At 38.0% G+C, this 16,053-nt stretch overlaps 1 protein-coding gene across 3 annotated transcripts in view; it reads right to left on the reverse strand.

Moving 5' to 3' along the window:
• BCAT1 (branched chain amino acid transaminase 1) overlaps positions 1-16,053 on the reverse strand; it is a 102,478-nt gene that overhangs the window by 34,171 nt on the left and 52,254 nt on the right. For all 3 annotated transcript variants that reach the window (XM_015534620.2, XM_007075612.3, XM_007075613.3), the window contains one exon: positions 14,048-14,167. In XM_015534620.2, the coding sequence (XP_015390106.2) occupies positions 14,048-14,167 (120 nt within the window). The remainder of the gene's footprint in view (positions 1-14,047; positions 14,168-16,053) is intronic.

Below are 16,053 nucleotides of genomic sequence, written 5' to 3' on the forward strand. Positions count from 1 at the left end.
ATGAAGGTGACATTAAGATGACTATAGATGGGACCATGGAACTACATTCAATGCTCAATGTTGGAATTGTGGTGAATGAACACTTAGGAAAAAGGATCATTATACCAATATCTTGGGGAATACAGCTTGGTTATATTCAAAATCAATCCTAAAGAGAAATTTCAGCATGGATTATTAAACAAATGGTCCAGAAAATTCAATAGAGAAGTACCCAGGAGGAGCCAGAATGAGTCCCTCTTTAGAAAAACCACGCTTCATTTCCCTTTGTGAAATGACTTGATGGGGGGGGAGGGGGGGGGTTGTCAAACTTCAGGCTGCTTCCTGTTTTCTAAAAAGTTTTATTGGAATACATGCATTCATGCATTTATGTGCTGCCTACTGAAGTTTTTGTGCTACAAAGGCAGAGACAAGAAGCTATCTGGCTTCACAGGCAAAGTTTGCTGGCCCCTTCTCCAGAGGATAGGAAAATGCTACACGTACATTTTCCTTGTACTAAGAATGGCCTCAAAACCAAGGTCTCCTCACTGACCTAGCCTCAAGCACTCAGACTTTGACTTTGTGATTCCATCCAATTTGGTTCTATTGTCTGGGCCAAGCACACAATGGGCCCGGAATAGAGAGACAGTTTAGACCAACACAAGGAGCTGACAACTACCCTGAGATGCTCCCCAAATAGGCAAGTCCCAACCCAGCTGACCAAATGAGAAAGAGGATCCTGAGTGGGCTGGTGCACGGGAAAGGATGTTACACTGAAGGGAGCCCCAAGAATGGACTATTGGATATGGCAAATGGAGGTCCTTGGTGATCTTGACAAGCATATTTCAGTGGGGGTTCAGGGGGCTGAAAGGCTGAATGTCATGGATTCGAGAGAGAACAAGGGAGAGGAGGTTATGAAGGGGACTATGTACAAGTCTTGTGGGGCATTCTGTGACACAGTGGAGCAAAGAAACGGATGTACTCTACCTCTGTCACCTTTATATGGTCACGTATCACTGCCTGTCAGTACTGTCACCCTCAGAAGTAGAACCATGACAAAGGTAGAGCTTGGGAAATCTTTTGAATATTTTAACAATCAATTTTCCCTTTTCTCTGGATAATTCCATCAGCTTAGAAATATGCCATTGTATCTCCCATCTAAAACAAACACATTCCCTTTACCGCATGTCCCCCTCCAGGACATCCATTTCAGCAAGGACCTTTGTGTTGCCAAATCCAAGAATCAGTCCTTGGACCTCACTTCTCTGGTCCCGTGGGCAGGATTTGCCAGAACTGATCACTGCTTCCATGTCTTTCACTTGCCTTCCAGTTCACCAAGCCCTCTTGTTTTTCTTTCTACCTAGCAGGCTGCTACTTCTCAGACTTCTTAGCTGATTCCTTTTTATCTCCCTTTCTTCTAAATGCTGTGGCTTGCCCAGGACTTAGTCCTCACCTTCTTTTCATCAGTGTCTACATTTCTTCTCTTAATAACTTCATTCCAACCCTTAACTTTAAAGGCGTTTTATGTTAAACACTAGAATGTATGACTTAAATTCCAAACACTCCCCTGAATTTCAGACTTGTAGATCTACCTACCACTTGGTAACTTGAGCTTAAGTTACCATGTCCAAACCTGAACTCTAGATTCTACCCATCATCACCTCCAACAAATATGCATGAAAAACCTTTTCCCTCACTCTTCCCCATCCCAACAAATGGTCACTACCCAGTTGCTCTGACCCAAAGGAAAATTTGACCTTTCTCCTCTCATATTCACATCCACTCTGTCAGAAAATTTTGGGAGCTACAATAAATATCCTTGAAGATATGCCTTCATGTGAACTAGGGGATATGTCTACAGCATAAATTCCTTGAAGAAAGCCTGCACTCTTAAGATTCCCAAATTTAACTATCTCATTTTATTCAATTTACTAATAATAGTTCTTATGTTTGTCCTGATCAACAGGACACTAGCTGCATAAATTATTCTGCCATATTTCATAGATCCTAAGATGTTAATTTTTCCTCACATTAACATGTCTGAAATCCAGGCTCGGCATTTTACAATTGCTTTTGGCTCAGTATACTCATGGTAAAGCCGGCATTACCAGACTTGGAATTAGCTGTTCATACTGATGGTACTTCCAATGGCTTATGGGCATTGGTGATGTCATATGTGTTAATTGTCATTTAAAATGTCTTTAAAAAGTTATGGTATGACTTGGCCCTGAAAGAAAAATTATCGCAGAGAAAGGTGCAAATACATGCAGGGCATGTATTTGATATTAGTGAAACAAATATCTGTATTAATATCAAACACCTGCAATTCAATATTTTCCTACAAAGCAACAACCAGTCTTCTCATGGGACCCGCAGTAGGAAGACATCCATATGAAGATAAATCTGTGTTAGCTTTTGTTATTAAGATATATGCAAAAATAAAAAATGCCTATCATAAGCCAAGCAGCACAACTGATGGCCGGAAGAATTGCAGATGTTCTCTGAAAACACACATTTAAAAAATAAATAAAAGGCTGGTATGATTAATTCATGACTCAGGAAGGTACTGCATCATAGTTTAGCAATGTTTTCCATTTCAGTGCATAAATAACAGGGTGACATATAATTTATGGCATCCTGTATTCAATTAAGTAATATATATGTACGATGGAATGCCTTGCAGCTAAGAAAGTGGATAAAATAGAGGTAGATCCATATGTACTAATGTGGAAGAATCCCTAAGACAAATAGTGAATACAAAAACAAGAATACAAACCAGAGTGTTCATAGTATGGCTGCCATTTATGTAGAAATGAGAGAGAAACAAACAAGGGGAGAGGGAGAGAGAGAGAGAGAAAGAGAGAGAGAGAGAGAGAGAGAGAAGGTACAGCTGAGGAGCCAAACAAACTTCATCTATGGGAAACTTAACACATCAACAGCTGGCATTGTAAATCAGGCAAGAAAAGACAGACCACTCAATAAATAGTAATGGAATAACTTGTCATCCATATGGAGAAAAATAAAATGGAGTCCTTCACAAAAAGTTCACTTCCAAATGGATTTCATTTAAATGGAAAAGCACAAGTATGACCTTGGAGTAAGGAAGAATTTCTTTAAAACACATAAAAGCCACAAAACATACTGAAAAAATAATTTAATTACATTAAAAATAAGTACTTCTGTTTTCTAAAAGATACCAGTAAGTGGGGTGCCTGGGTGGCTCAGTCAGTTGAGAGTCTGACTCTTGGTTTTGGCTCAGGTCATGATCTCACAGTTCATGGGAACGAGCTCCATGTAATCAGTGCTGAGCCTGCTTGGGATTCTTTCTCCCTCTCTCTCTGCCCCTCTCACACTGCTTCCTGCCTCAAGATAAATAAACTTAAAAATAAATAAATAAATAAATAAATAAATAAATAATACCAGTAAGAGTGTGAAAAAGCAAAACACAGACACAAAAGCAAGACACAGACTGGAACACTATTTGTAATACTTTATCTGACAAAGAATTGTGTCACAGAATGGAAACTTACTTATGAAACAAATGTACCTCTGACAAAGAATTTATATCTAGAACATATAAAGACTCTAAAAAAATTAAAAAGGCAAATCAATTTTTTTAATGGCAAAAGATTTGCAAAGATACTTCCAAAAAGGATTTCTAATAGCCAATAAATATAAAAAGGTACTCAATGTAATCTATCTCAGAGAAATAAAAATTAAAACCACAAGGAGATAAGACTACATATATCAGAATGGGTAAAATTAACAAGACACTACCAGTGTTAGCAAGGATAAGAAGCAAATAGAATTTTCATACATTGCTGGTGGGAGAATAAACTGGTATAAGCATTTTGGAACACCATTTGGCAGTATCTAGTAAAGCAAAAACACATCTAACTCTTAGGTAAATACCAAAGAAAAGTGGTACAAATGTTCACCCTAAGATGTGTATAAGGATGTGCACAGCAGCTTTATCTATAATAGTCAAAAGTCAAAAACAACCCAGATGTCCATCTATAGTAAAACAACCCCATATTTGGGGGCAGGAGGTAAAAAGGAGGAGAGAATAAAGAATTAAGTACATGCCACATGGTTACTTGACTCTGGGGAGGGAAGGGGAATCAACAGAGAAGGGTACACACAGGGTTTCAACTGTACTAGTCATGTTCTGACCCCAGTTGTACTGTCATGTTCTAATCTTCACTGGGCATTATGTGCACAGATTTTCATTCTAATTCTCTTTAAACTCTATGTGTGTGTGAGAACGTGTGTAAAAATCTTTGAGCTTTGGCAAAACTTGCACAAAGAATTACCTCTAGTTTTGGATTATCAAAAGTATGTTATGATTAATAGCATTGTATGAAAGCAGATTAAACACTTAAAGCTCTCTGTAGCAGGCTAGGGGTGAGGTAGATGGAATATTTTCCTATTTTTTTTTTTTTCTGTTCCCCCAAGAGGAATTTTGAGAAGATATCTTACACATAGCTAAGGCTCAACAAATGCATTTTGAATTGGATTAATATTCTTTAACATCTTTCATCTCTCTCCATTTATGAGTGTTTTAAGTCTTCTAAAATGCAACCAAAGTGCAAATATAGGTTTGTGATCAAAAAATTTTGAAAATTTTTGAAGATTTTGAAAATCCTTGCAATCTTAGCAAGTTTTTTGCTCTCACCATATCTATGGGAAGAGAGAGGCAGGAGGTGATAAATTTGGAAGGTAATCATTTTGGTGTTCTAATTTCTGTTCTGTTCTATCATTTATAAGTTATTTAGCAAGACATCTCCCTTTCTGTATCTCTATTCCATCTTCTACCAAATGGAGATAGTAATAGTTAATCCATAGGGCTATTGTGAGGTGTAAGTATCATAGTATCTATAAAATTATGAGGCACATTGTGTAGCATAAGGTTAGTCTTAATAAATATTGTATTCTTCCTCATTTCTGACCACTTGGGAGTGAGAATTGTGGACTATTAAAATATTTTCTATTTTCTCCTCTATTTTTTTTAACAAAACAAAACCCAGGGGAAAAATGTAAATATAAATGTTTACAGACTATAGGAAGACATTTTAAGAGTGTTAAGTTCTACTCACAGACTAAGCTCAAGTATAAATGCCCTGAATTCTAGCTTTTGAGTCTATTCCAATTCCTTCTATCACTCCCTTTAAAATAAAGTGAAGTAGGAGTAATTTAAATCTTTTTTTTTTAAACAATGTGTGCCAAGTGACCATAACCAAGGTATGCAATTAAACTCACAGTTAATTTATATACAGCTAAAGCAGTTTCTTGTCTTTCCAAACCCTGCTCAATGTAGAAGGAAGCAAAAGAAACCATTCTGAATTTGTGTTACACTTATTTATTCTGTTATTTAAAGTAAAAAATACAAAGCAAAAAAAAATTACTTCTAGTTTTGTAAAAAGAAACACACAATGTATGTTTCAATGACAAACACATGTAGGCAGGCAGAGGTATGAATATGTACCACTAGAAGAATCTAAGAAAAGCTGACAACAGGAATTGTGGAAGGAGGAAAACTGTGGAACTCTGGATCAGAATGATAGTGGGAAGGAAGCTTCTTTATCTTTGTTTACCTTTCGTACTGAGTTTGTTACCAGATGTTTTTCCCTCCCCCAATCTCACCTTTAAAATCCCAGAAAAATACCCTTGTGCACTGTTGGAGGGAATGTAAAGTGGTACAGTCACCATGGAAACAGTATGGAGATTCCCAGAAACATTAAAAATTGAAATACCATACGATCCACTGATTCCACTTCTGAGTACTTATCCAAAAAAAAAATGAAAACATGAACTCAAAAAGATACATGTACCTCTGTGCTTACTGCACATTATTTATAACAGCCAAGACACAAAAACAACCTAAGTATCCACTGATGGATGAATAGATAAAGATGTGGTATACATATACAACGGAGTATTACCCAGCCATGAAAAAAAGAAGGAATCCAGCCTTGCAACAACATGGATGGAACTTGAGGACATCATGCTAAGTGAAATAAGTCAGACTACTGGATGATCTCACTTATGCTTGGAACCTAAAACAAAAATGAAAACACACACAAAACGAGCTCATAGATACAGAGAACAGATTGGTGGTTGCCAGAGGCAGGGGGTAGAAGAAATGGGTGAAGGGGATCAAAATGTACAAACTTCCAGATACATAGTAAGTAAGTCCTGGGGAGGTAACTTACAGCATGGCGACTACAGTTAATAATACCATATCGCGAACATTTGAAAGTTCCTAAAAGAGTAAATCTTTCAAGTTCTCATCATAAGAAAAAGTATTTTGTAACTATGTATGGTGATGGAAGTTAACTAGACTTATTGTGGTGATCAATTTGCAATATATGCAAGTATTGGGTCATTATGTTCTATATCTGATAGTTATACCTGAATTAAAAAAAAAATTGGGGGGTGACACCTGGATGGCTCAGTCAGTTGAGCGTCCGATTTCAGTTCAGATCATGATCTCATGGTTTGTGAGTTTGAGCCCCTCATCGGGCTTTGCACTCACAGCTCAGAGCCTGGAGCCTGCTTCAGATTCTGTGTCTCCCTCTCTCTCTGCCCTCCCCTGCTCTCTCTCTCTCTCTCTCTAAAATAAATAAACATTTTTAAAAATTTAAAAATTATTTTTAAAAATTCCTTTAAAAAAAAATAAAATCCCAGAAATAGATTGGCAAGTTGGCATGTAAAAACTGATATTCCTAAATTTGGAAGTATTGTAACTGAATATGTGTATATGTGTGTTATATAACACATGTGTGCATTGTGTGATTATGTGTTATGTAATGCATAATATATAACATATTATAAAACCTGGAGTGATTATGTCAAATATAATTGGGAGCAAAAAAGCAGTTAGCTCAGAGAAGGGAAGGAAATAGACACAAAGGTTGACTGATAACAGAACAATATGGGAAAGATCTGAGTAGCCCCGTCTGTTATTTCCACACTAACCACTGTGATTGAGCCACACCACATTTCTTCACAGCACTGACCTCTACCTATCAGTACACGTTCATTTCATGGGTTTTATTAGGGACTCCTGCCATAGACACTGAGTTCCTTGAGGGCAAAACTGTGGCTTTTGCTCAGCACTGTATCCCTAGACCCAACCCCACGACAGAGAGGCTAAGAGCACAGGGGTTCTTATTTCATGTCTTTGAGCCTCGGTTTCCTTATCTCTAAAATGACACCATAAGCTCCTACACACAGGGTTGTTTCAGCACAATGGAGGCAGCAAGCACTATGGCTGACACTTAGGAGAGCTTCATAATGCCAGGGGACAGTGACAGTGTCAGACCAATGACTGTATTTCATCAAAGAAAACCAGGACTTTCCTGAAAAGCAGAACCTTCCTAGATTGGGAAAGTAAGATGGGCCAAGGGCATCTGGTTGGGAAACACTCTTTAAAGAATTCCCTTGGTTGTACATTTTCAAACTGCTCAGTGCAGGACCATATAAGGCAACAGGGAAATGGAATCCTAGTAAGACAACTGGGACAGGTGTGGCAGGTGTCTGGCAGGAACAACGTTGCAGCGGTTAGAAGTGATGGACTGGAGGGGCACCTGGGTGGCTCAGTCAGTTAAGCGTCCGACGTTGGCTCAGGTCATGATCTCACGGTCTGTGGGTTCAAGCCCCGTGTCGGGCTCTGTGCTGACAGCTCAGAGCCTGGACCCTGCTTCGGATTCTGTGTCTCCCTCTCTGCCCCTCGCCAACTCACATGCACACTATATTCCTCAGAAATAAAAATTAATCATCAAAAAAATTGTTGAAAGAACGAAAGAATGAAAGAATGAAAGAAGTGATGGACTGGATATACACACAGTAACCTGGACAGAAATGAAAAACAATGTGCCTTGGGAAAATGTTAAGAAACACAATGAGATCTGTAGAACAAAACCATTTACATAAACGAAAATGCCAGGCATACAAAGTAATGAGAAATACTTAAAAACGCATACAAACCAAAAGAATATTCATTCAATACATGATAATGATTTCCAATGGGGGAGAAGGAGATGAGATGAGACTGGGGAATGAAGATGGAAGGGAATCAAGAAACCAAGAGAGGGGCGCCTGGGTGGCGCAGTCGGTTAAGCGTCCGACTTCAGCCAGGTCACGATCTCGCGGTCCGTGAGTTCGAGCCCCGCGTCAGGCTCTGGGCTGATGGCTCGGAGCCTGGAGCCTGTTTCTGATTCTGTGTCTCCCTCTCTCTCTGCCCCTCCCCCGTTCATGCTCTGTCTCTCTCTGTCCCAAAAATAAATAAAAAACGTTGAAAAAAAAAAAATTAAAAAAAAAAAAAGAAACCAAGAGAAAGACCTCAGCGCCCATGATGGGAAGGTGCCCTGAACTGAGAGGTAGAATTATTAACTGGCTGCACCACACTCCAAGGGTAGAAATAAAGATGACCACAAGAAGCATCCCCTGTGATAATGATGCAGTGGAAGGGGCTGTCCACTGGTATGAGTAGACTGATGAGAACAAGCTGATCATCACAAGCTGCAATCAATGCAAATAAGCTGGATCTCGGAAAACCAACTCAAAATTTGAAGATACTTAGACGGGGCCATTAATGCGAAACTTGTTAAGTTATGCAAATGAGAATTTAATACTGTTTGTAACCAGTGTAGTGAATAAATATCTCAAATAGGATCGCAAAAGAGCACATTAAAAGTGTGGACGAGGAGCACCTAGGTGGCTCAGTCAGTTGAACATGTTGAACTCTTGGTTTCGGCTCAGGCCTGATCTCATGGTTCAGGAGATCGAACCCTGTGTCCAGCTCTGTGCTGACAGCACAGAGCCTGCTTGGAATTCTTGCTCTCAAAAATAAATAAACATTAAAAAAAAAATTAAATTGTTGGGACGCCTGGGTGGCTCAGTCAATTGAGCGACCAACTTCGGCTCAGGTCATGATCTCATGGTCCATGAGTTCGAACCCCTGTGTCATGCTCTGTGACACAGAGCCTGGAGCTCAGAGCCTGGAGCCTGCATCAGATTCTGTGACTCTGTCTCTCTCTGCCTATCCCCCGCTTGCTCGCTCACCCCTCCTTCTCTCAAAAATAAATAAACATTACAAAAATTAAAGTGTAGACAAAACCCAAGTTAACGATCACTAATTGCTGCTGTAACTAGTTGTCAAATCTGTTCAGATTCTTTCATCTATAGAGGCTACAGAATGAAGAGAAAAGATGGGAAGATATAAGATGTATAAGCATAAATAAAGGCAGTGAATAAAGGGAATTCTTTTCATGGGAACTGTTATGATTATAGGTTACATTATATGGGTGATATGAAGATTTTACAAGGTGATAAAAGGAAAAGAAAGACATGTCTACGAAATTTATGTCCTTAAGCTCCCTACGCAGTGAACCAGAAATCAAGGAGTGGACCATTTGGCAGCAGGAGTTTTGTAAATGTGAGCTCTAATGAGAATGTCATACTGACAGATTTCCAGAAGATGTGAACGGGGAGAGTGTTTTATGTGAAGTGACTGAAAATGCTCTGCACTGTTCAGATTGTATTCTGTGCATCTGAGGCTGGAATTGACCAAAAGCAGACTGCCTCTCTAGTTGAGCTCAAGCGCAAATTTATTTAGGGGCACTCTGAATGCAGAAGTAGGAGTTAACTGAATATGAGGAATTCATCAACCTCCACATGAGCGAAGGTCAGTCGATCTTGGAGTACAGCTGAAAAAAAGTCCAATCTACTGGTAACTTACACATCTGTGGCAGTCAGCCTGGGACCTCGTCAAAGGGGCTGGGTGAGCTGACTCTTAACCATCAGACCCGACCCTTCCTGTGACACTGCTTCTCAGCCCTGCTATTATGCAGTGCTGCCTCCAGTGAGATGAGATGGCACTGAGAGAAACTGGAAAGTGAAAGGCTGAGAGCCATGACCATACAAGAGGATTCCAGAGTTCATGGCTGTGCGTATTTTGCTACAGACTATGGTCAAATCACCTGTACACTTAGAATCACTGACAAAATAAAGCCTGTGTCTGTTTGTACGTTCATATAGCTGCACCTGCCTGGAGCTACCAAAGAGAGTGAAGTTTGATAAAACATGTTAAAATCAGCGAAACTCAGCTTTTTTAGATGTAAGGTTCGGTATCCGGTACTGAACCTGACAGTCATATAATTTTTGCTTCTTGTCTGGTAAAGTGAAAATTTAGAAACTGTTCATGTAAATGTTCTTTATTTAAATATTACAATTTCAGATTTTATCTTAAATTCTAATTGACACATAATCAGCTGTGGTCTGAAGCATTCTACAGCTTTTAGCTTCTCTTTAATTACCTACAAATACTCAGAAGATATTAAAGGGATGCTGAAATTTTTTTTTTTTTTTTTTAAGTAGGCTTCAGGGGACACCTAGGTGGTTCAGTTGGTTGAGTGTCTGACTTGATTTCCGCTGAGGTCATGATCTCATGGTTGGTGAGATCGAGCCCTGCACTGGGCTCTGTGCTGACAGTGTGGAACCTGCGTGGGATTCTCTCTCTGCCCCTCCCCTGGTCACATTCTCCCTCTGTAAATAAATATATAAACAATCAAACACTTAAGAAATAAATAAGTACAGTAGGCTTCAGGTGCAGCATGGAGCCCAATGATGGGCTTCAACTCACGACCCCGAGATCAAGACCTGAGCTGAGATTGAGAATTGGACACTCAACCACCTGAGCTACCCAGGCACCCCTGAAAAATCTTTTGGTAACATGAATGATTTTACTCTCTAATTTAAGCCTGTTACAAAAGGTTTATGTATTCATGTTTAGTATTTTGTTTAATAATATGAACCTTATAGAAAAAAAATATTTTTTTAATTTCTACCCACTGGCAGCCTGGTATTTTTTTATTGGCAATCTCTACCCACTGGTTACATACTACTAGCTGATTATAAATGTTCCAATAAAATACTTTCCTGTTCATTACAATCCTAAACCTAAAAGGATTTTAATAATGGATCCAATTATTATCAAAGGCCAGAAGACATATGACAAACTGTACAAATACATTCATACATAGGTATTACCTATGAAAATTGGTAAAAATGAAGGGTCAGTTAATTATAAAACATGTAAAGAAGCATCATATTGCAAATATAATGAAATTCAGAAGTTGGTATTAGAGTCACTGTCTCAGTACATGGCAGCTACCAAATTGTACTAGGCATGAGAAGGAGTGATTAATATTTGAATGTTATATCATGGCCCCTGAAAGTGATAACAACACCCTGCCCTTGGGATGACACTGAGCTTTCAAAGATATAAATATTTCTACCTGGTGCCAGTTTACAATCCCTGGAGCAAATAAAGCATTCAAGACTGCTAGACATATGCTTAATTCTTTCACAAGGTTTGAGATGGTGATACTCTTGAAAGTAGTTAAGAAATCCCTGGAGAGTTTGTTTAAATGCAGAGTCTCTGATCCTGGCTCCACAGATTTGGATTATTTGGATCTGGGCTGGAGCTCAATACAAATAAATTTGTTGTTCAACACTGAATATTCTATACACATAAGGGAATATCATACCTGGGAATAGAGATCGACTAGGGGGTGATATCACTTAATAAATGACCCCAACATATATTTGCTCATTCAAAGAAATCAAAATACCTCTTTGATCGAAGACTGCCTTAATCAGTTAATCTACTCATGAAAAGAACATGAAAAAAAAAAATGGATTTCAGCCACAGTAGATAAGACCAAAACATCAGATAACTGATATGGAGGTTGAGCCCACAATTATTCTGTGAAGCCAGTGACAAGACAGAACCCTCACAAAACCAAGTAACGTAAAAAGGGCAGCAAAAGTTAGTCATCCCTGATGAAGTAATCCCAGTGAACCAGAAGTCATTGAGACTAAGCCAATACTCCAGCCAATACTTCACTTATTAATGCAACCACCATGAAAAGACAGTGCATGATAATTACCAGACTAGATTATATAACATCTGTGTAGAGTACAAATGCCTAAATCCATGTTTTATTGAACATTATTTGTATTATGCTCATTTCTGAATTATAGGTGATTTTTTTTCTGCCTACACCATTAATTAGAAAAATTCTAGTTGATATAAATATACCAACCAAATATAAATAATGTTGACACATCAAATGATATCAATTATTTCCTTCAATTCTTACCCTATTGCTTATAAAGCAGATTTTTAAAAATTCTTGACTCTGAGGCCCAAGGCATGATCAAATATGTAAGCTGGCAGAGTGGAAGAGAACTACTTGGCATGGCTTTTGTCACCAAGAGTCTTAAATATGGGCAGGCATCAGAATTACCATTCTGATTTACTCAATGAAAATCTCTGGGGATGGGAGTCAACACATATATTTTAAAAAATACTTGGGTAATTCAAATACAAAAAGTTGAAGACTGCCAATAGAGGGGATTATTGTGACAACAGGCTAGACTATAAAATCAGATTTAAAAGGTGGTCTAACTCTAGATTATAGGATTCCGGGACTCTAAACAATTTGCTAAATCACAGAACTAATTACGCTAGAAAACTACAGACCAATACCTTTTAGGAGCATTGACATACATTCTTAACAAAATACTTGCAAACTGAATACAAGATATAATACTAATTATTCACCATAACCAAGTAGGATTTAGTCCAGGAATGCAAGGTTGTTTTAAAACCAAAAAATGAATACACTATAATTATAGAATGAAGAACAAGATCACAATCATGTCAAGACATATAGAAAAATCATTCAACAAAATCCAACATCCATTCGTGACAAAAATTCTCAACAAACTCAGAATAGAAGAATTAGATCTTACAGTGGGAAACTACTTCGGGATAACAGGAAGACAGTGCTTCCAGATTAGTAAAAATGTTTCAACAAACATTAAAAATTGCTTCTTCCTATCCTAAAGTTACATAATATAAAAAAATAAAAAAATAAAATTATATAAATAAAAATATAAAATAGATTAAAAGTTCATTAATATTAAAATGCCAGAGACATAAGGAGCAGATCATTTTTTAAATTGTCCCAATTCTTTCAAGTTTGCTAGGGAGACTACAGTTCATGAAGTTCATTATCTAGATTCTTAATAGTCTTTCAAAGGCATCAAGAGGGTGTCAAAAGACCATTTAGGTATTTATTCTATGGCCTTCTATTTCCCTACTTCTTGCATCCAGATGGCATAGTAGAGAACTTGGTAAGCTTACAATTACTTAGTAGAGAACAGAATGGCTAGACTATAGTAAAAGTGTTATGTTTCCTCTCTATTCCTAAAGATCTCCATATGCTACCCACACTCAATCTCCCCCACCCATCAATTATCCCTTCGTATCACTCACTCTAAGAGGAAGGAGACAAGTGAGAGGGTCTTTATAGAACATACTCAACCCACACAAACGGCCTTAGCCTTTCCAGGCATGTCCTTTTGCAAGGGCCTCAGCCAGTAGAGTGTGGCTCACCAGCAGATCTTACAGCCATGCTGTTTAAAGCTACTACTCTCAAGTTCTAACCCTCCCATTGTGAACTTTATTTTCAACATTTCCTGTGAGGGAAGAGGGCCTTCCACTCCCAATCCTTAGTAATCCCAAGACTTCAGGAAAATGAAAATAAGAAGCAGCAGCTCTTCCTTCTCCAAATTTCAAAACCATTACCACTTCAACCTTGGAGAACTACTGCCAAGACGAGACATTACACTGAGGAATGCCTCTGAGGAAACTCAGAAAAATATTGAGGAAATCAGTATTTGGTTAATCTTGATTAAAGGAAGACAAACAGCCTTGCTCATTGCTCATCTACGTTGGTAACTGTGGCTGCTGCTTCTGTGCCACAATGGTGGAATCAAGTAGTTGTGACAGAAACCAAATGGACCACAAAGCCTCATATATTTACCATCCGGTCCTTTAAAGAAATGTTTGCCAACACCTAATCTTGATAATCAGGAGAAAGGAGTCATTTATGATGTTGCTGGCGGCCCTTTCAAACTATATGCTAGAAGTTTCACACAAGAATAAACAATGATAACTTGTCTACCAAAGTACCCCAAAACAGGAGTTGGTTTGTACCTCAGTTCCAATGAATGTAGGACGAATATAGAGACTAGCAGTTGTTGAATAGGGGACCCATTCTTGATCCAGTTTCACAAGCTGTTGAATGCACTGTAAAAGTTCTTCCTTGTCAAATACCTGAAGGAACGTAAAGCATAATGAATAATGGGATTTTCTTCCACTGGAGCAATAAGAAATGATCCTCATGAAAGCTTTAGACTGTTAAAAAAAAAAAAAAAAAAAAAAAAAAAAAAAGCAGTAATAATAAAACCAGACAAGAATTTTTTTTCTGTGTTTTTTTTTCCACCAAAATTGTGATGGCATGATGGATTATCCATATGGAGGAGATAAAATGTTGGATCCCTACCTCTTACTGTAGCTAATATCAACTAGAATTGGATTATATACTTAAATACGATAAGACATTAAGACTTTTATGGAGTAAACATTTTAAAATATCTGTGTCTCCTAAAGGTAGACAAGAATTCCTAAATCAGAGACATAAAGCACAAATCATAAAGGAAAAAAATGGGTAAAATTTGGCTATTTAAAACTTAATGATTTCTGTTCTTTAGAAGATGTAAGAAGCAACAAATTGGGTAAAGTTATTCATAACACATAACTAACCAAGGATCATAACTTGAATATGTTAAGATATTCTGAAAATCAGTAAGAAAGACACAGATGACCCAACAGGAAAATGGGCAAAGGCAAAGGGCAGTTTATTTCTAAGGAGAAAAAGGTTTTCATGTACTAGATAGGTGACAGTATGTAAAATAAGTAATTTCTACTCACTCAACAGGACAGAGAAACATACTGTCAGAGATGTATGTGATGGGTCATCCAAGACTGAAATGAGTCAGAAACACGCATGTGAACAAAACTCATGACATCAAGAACTGGCTATTTAAATGGGAACTTAGAACCAGGAATCATAGCACAGTATTATAGAAATCAGGATTGTCCATCATATAGGACATAGCATCACCCTGCATCACCTGTAGGCATCTCTGGTACTGTTGTCTAGCGATAAGATTTAGTGGAAAGAGAACTTGACCAGGAATTAAATAGACTTGCACCCAGTTTCTTGCCATGTCCCTTTACTCTGTGACTTACGGCAAGTCATTTAACCTCTTAGGGCTCGAATTTTCTTCTAGTACAAAGGTGCTACTAAAATGTACAACATACACCTTCTTGGAAATGGCTTACTGTTATGATTCAACAGGCAAAGAATGTAAAACCATCAGACACAGTTTGTGGTAGAGCTGAGGTCCAAGAGATGTTACGTCCCTTTCCTCCTGTCCCCACTTTAAAGTATTTCCTGGTAATTTGTAATGGCACAAGAATTAAACAAGTTCAAAGAATTCACTGTAATTTCCCTTCTGGTACTATATTATGGCCTCTGAAGGAGGTAGGTGAAGCATGGGTTACAAAAGTAGGAAGGAAAAGGAAGAACCTGGCTAAAAAGGAGTAGTTACTTGGGCTTCTTCAAAAGTACAGCTTGGGCTAGGTTCCTGAAAGTTAGATACACAGAATATGTAAAAGAAGAAAACAACTTCTTCAGCTCAGAAAGGCAGCCTGGTCACGTCTCAGGCAAGGGAAGTAATCTAAGACACCTCCTACCTTGATATGAGCCTTATAATCTAAATCCAACCCACTGTATAATGAATTCTGCTCTTTAACAAACAATGTTCTAGACAGGAACCAATGGCTATGACAAACCATTTTGATATCATTTAAAAAAAATAATAAAGCTTGGGGTAAAATATCAAAATAAGTCACTGCAAACTTGCTATTGCCCAAAGCAATTAGGCAAGATACTCCCAAAATATCTGTGTGGCACACCATATTTTCCATTTCACATATTATAAATTCATAAGGTCTTCAAATTTTATTTATTTTAGTTTGAGGTACATTTTTCGTCCTTATCCTATTATCTCCTACATACATATTAATCCCCCACAGACACTCACAAAAAATAGGCTCTGGAATTGCTAATTTTTACCTCACTGATTACAAAGTAG

The sequence above is a fragment of the Panthera tigris genome, chromosome B4 (genome assembly GCF_018350195.1).
Source record: "Panthera tigris isolate Pti1 chromosome B4, P.tigris_Pti1_mat1.1, whole genome shotgun sequence".
Classification (NCBI taxonomy): Eukaryota; Metazoa; Chordata; class Mammalia; order Carnivora; family Felidae; genus Panthera; species Panthera tigris.